Below are 1,234 nucleotides of genomic sequence, written 5' to 3' on the forward strand. Positions count from 1 at the left end.
CATGTGTTTCGATAAGTTGGTGCGGCCATCTTGCACATTAAACTGAAAGTATTCAAACTTGATACTGCGAATTGCCAATGGGAATAATATAGCGGGTTAGCTCGCTATGATATAGGAGTGAACGGCAAGCATTGGCATAGTGCGCAGCACCATGAAGTCGACGAAGCGCACTTATATTCCCAATACACGGAAAATACTACTTTTGTGTCTTGGGTGACGTTTGCTTTTAGGCAAAGGATTACCCACAACGCCCTCGTGATATGGTTTACCATTTGGGTGATTGGGTCTAATCTTGGAAAAATTTCGCTGTCAAGGTCCATAAATTTGAAGGTAATCGATACTCACAATTTAATTAAATGGGGTAATTCCCAAAGACTGCCTACCGCTGTCCATATTCCGACATTCCGTTGTCGCATCCAGGGCTACATTTACATTCTTCAGATTGGAACTAATAGTCTCCTCTAGATGAGTGCAAGTGCCCTCCACAAACACAAATATGTCCCCGGTAGTAACTGCACTGGAGTGCCTCACAAACATGGCCGATCGACCCCCCGTGTATGGTACACAGCTACCGTCGGTGGGTACTACTGAGCTCGTAGCAACTACATTGCTGGGACATCGCGCTGCGGGGAAGTCTGTGATAGCTACTTTCGAGAAGATAGATACGTCCTCAGGCAAGGGCTTCTCAGCATATCTTATCGAGCAATCCGCGACAAGGCAGTTTTTACATATAGCAGCATCGCCAGACACGTCGAAAGCCTGTAAATACACTTGATCGAATTTGTAGATGCGATTCTCCTCTGCGCAGTAATAGTCGTTGTAATAATGGATGCTGCCAGTTGTACCTCCGACGGGGTCAAATACGTATTGTGCGTAGAATTGGAAATTTCCGGGAATAAGCTGAGTACACGAGGGAGAGGTAGGAATTGTCCAGGAGCTGGATGCCGTATCTTCCAGACATCCCTCGCCAGTGTATACGGTCATGTTTATATCTTTCCACGTAGCAGCCCATACTGACGTGGCGTACAGTGCGAGGAGAGTGACCTTTTGTATTGACATATTCTTAAGATGCTCAACGAGGATTTTTTTTGCCGTAGGTCTGAGTTCTGACTCGTATGTTGTGGGTTTATGTATGCTGATAGAATTCGTAGCACAGTAGAATGAGAGAGAGAGAGTCTGAGAGAGAGAGAGATAGAGAGAGAGAGAGAGAGAGGAAGGAAGGAGAGAGAGAGAT

General features: G+C 45.8%; 1 protein-coding gene across 1 annotated transcript; it reads right to left on the reverse strand.

Annotated features, from left to right (window-relative positions):
• Positions 1 to 348: 348 nt before the first annotated feature.
• On the reverse strand, positions 349 to 1,059 carry SARC_16585 (hypothetical protein; the record flags this gene model as incomplete). Its single annotated transcript, XM_014289309.1, has 1 exon — positions 349 to 1,059. One exon carries the CDS (start codon positions 1,057 to 1,059, stop codon positions 349 to 351), a length of 711 nt encoding a protein of 236 aa, XP_014144784.1.
• Between the last annotated feature and the right edge of the window lie 175 nt (positions 1,060 to 1,234).

Source organism: Sphaeroforma arctica (genome assembly GCF_001186125.1).
Source record: "Sphaeroforma arctica JP610 unplaced genomic scaffold supercont1.8440, whole genome shotgun sequence".
In the NCBI taxonomy this organism is placed as follows: Eukaryota; class Ichthyosporea; order Ichthyophonida; genus Sphaeroforma; species Sphaeroforma arctica.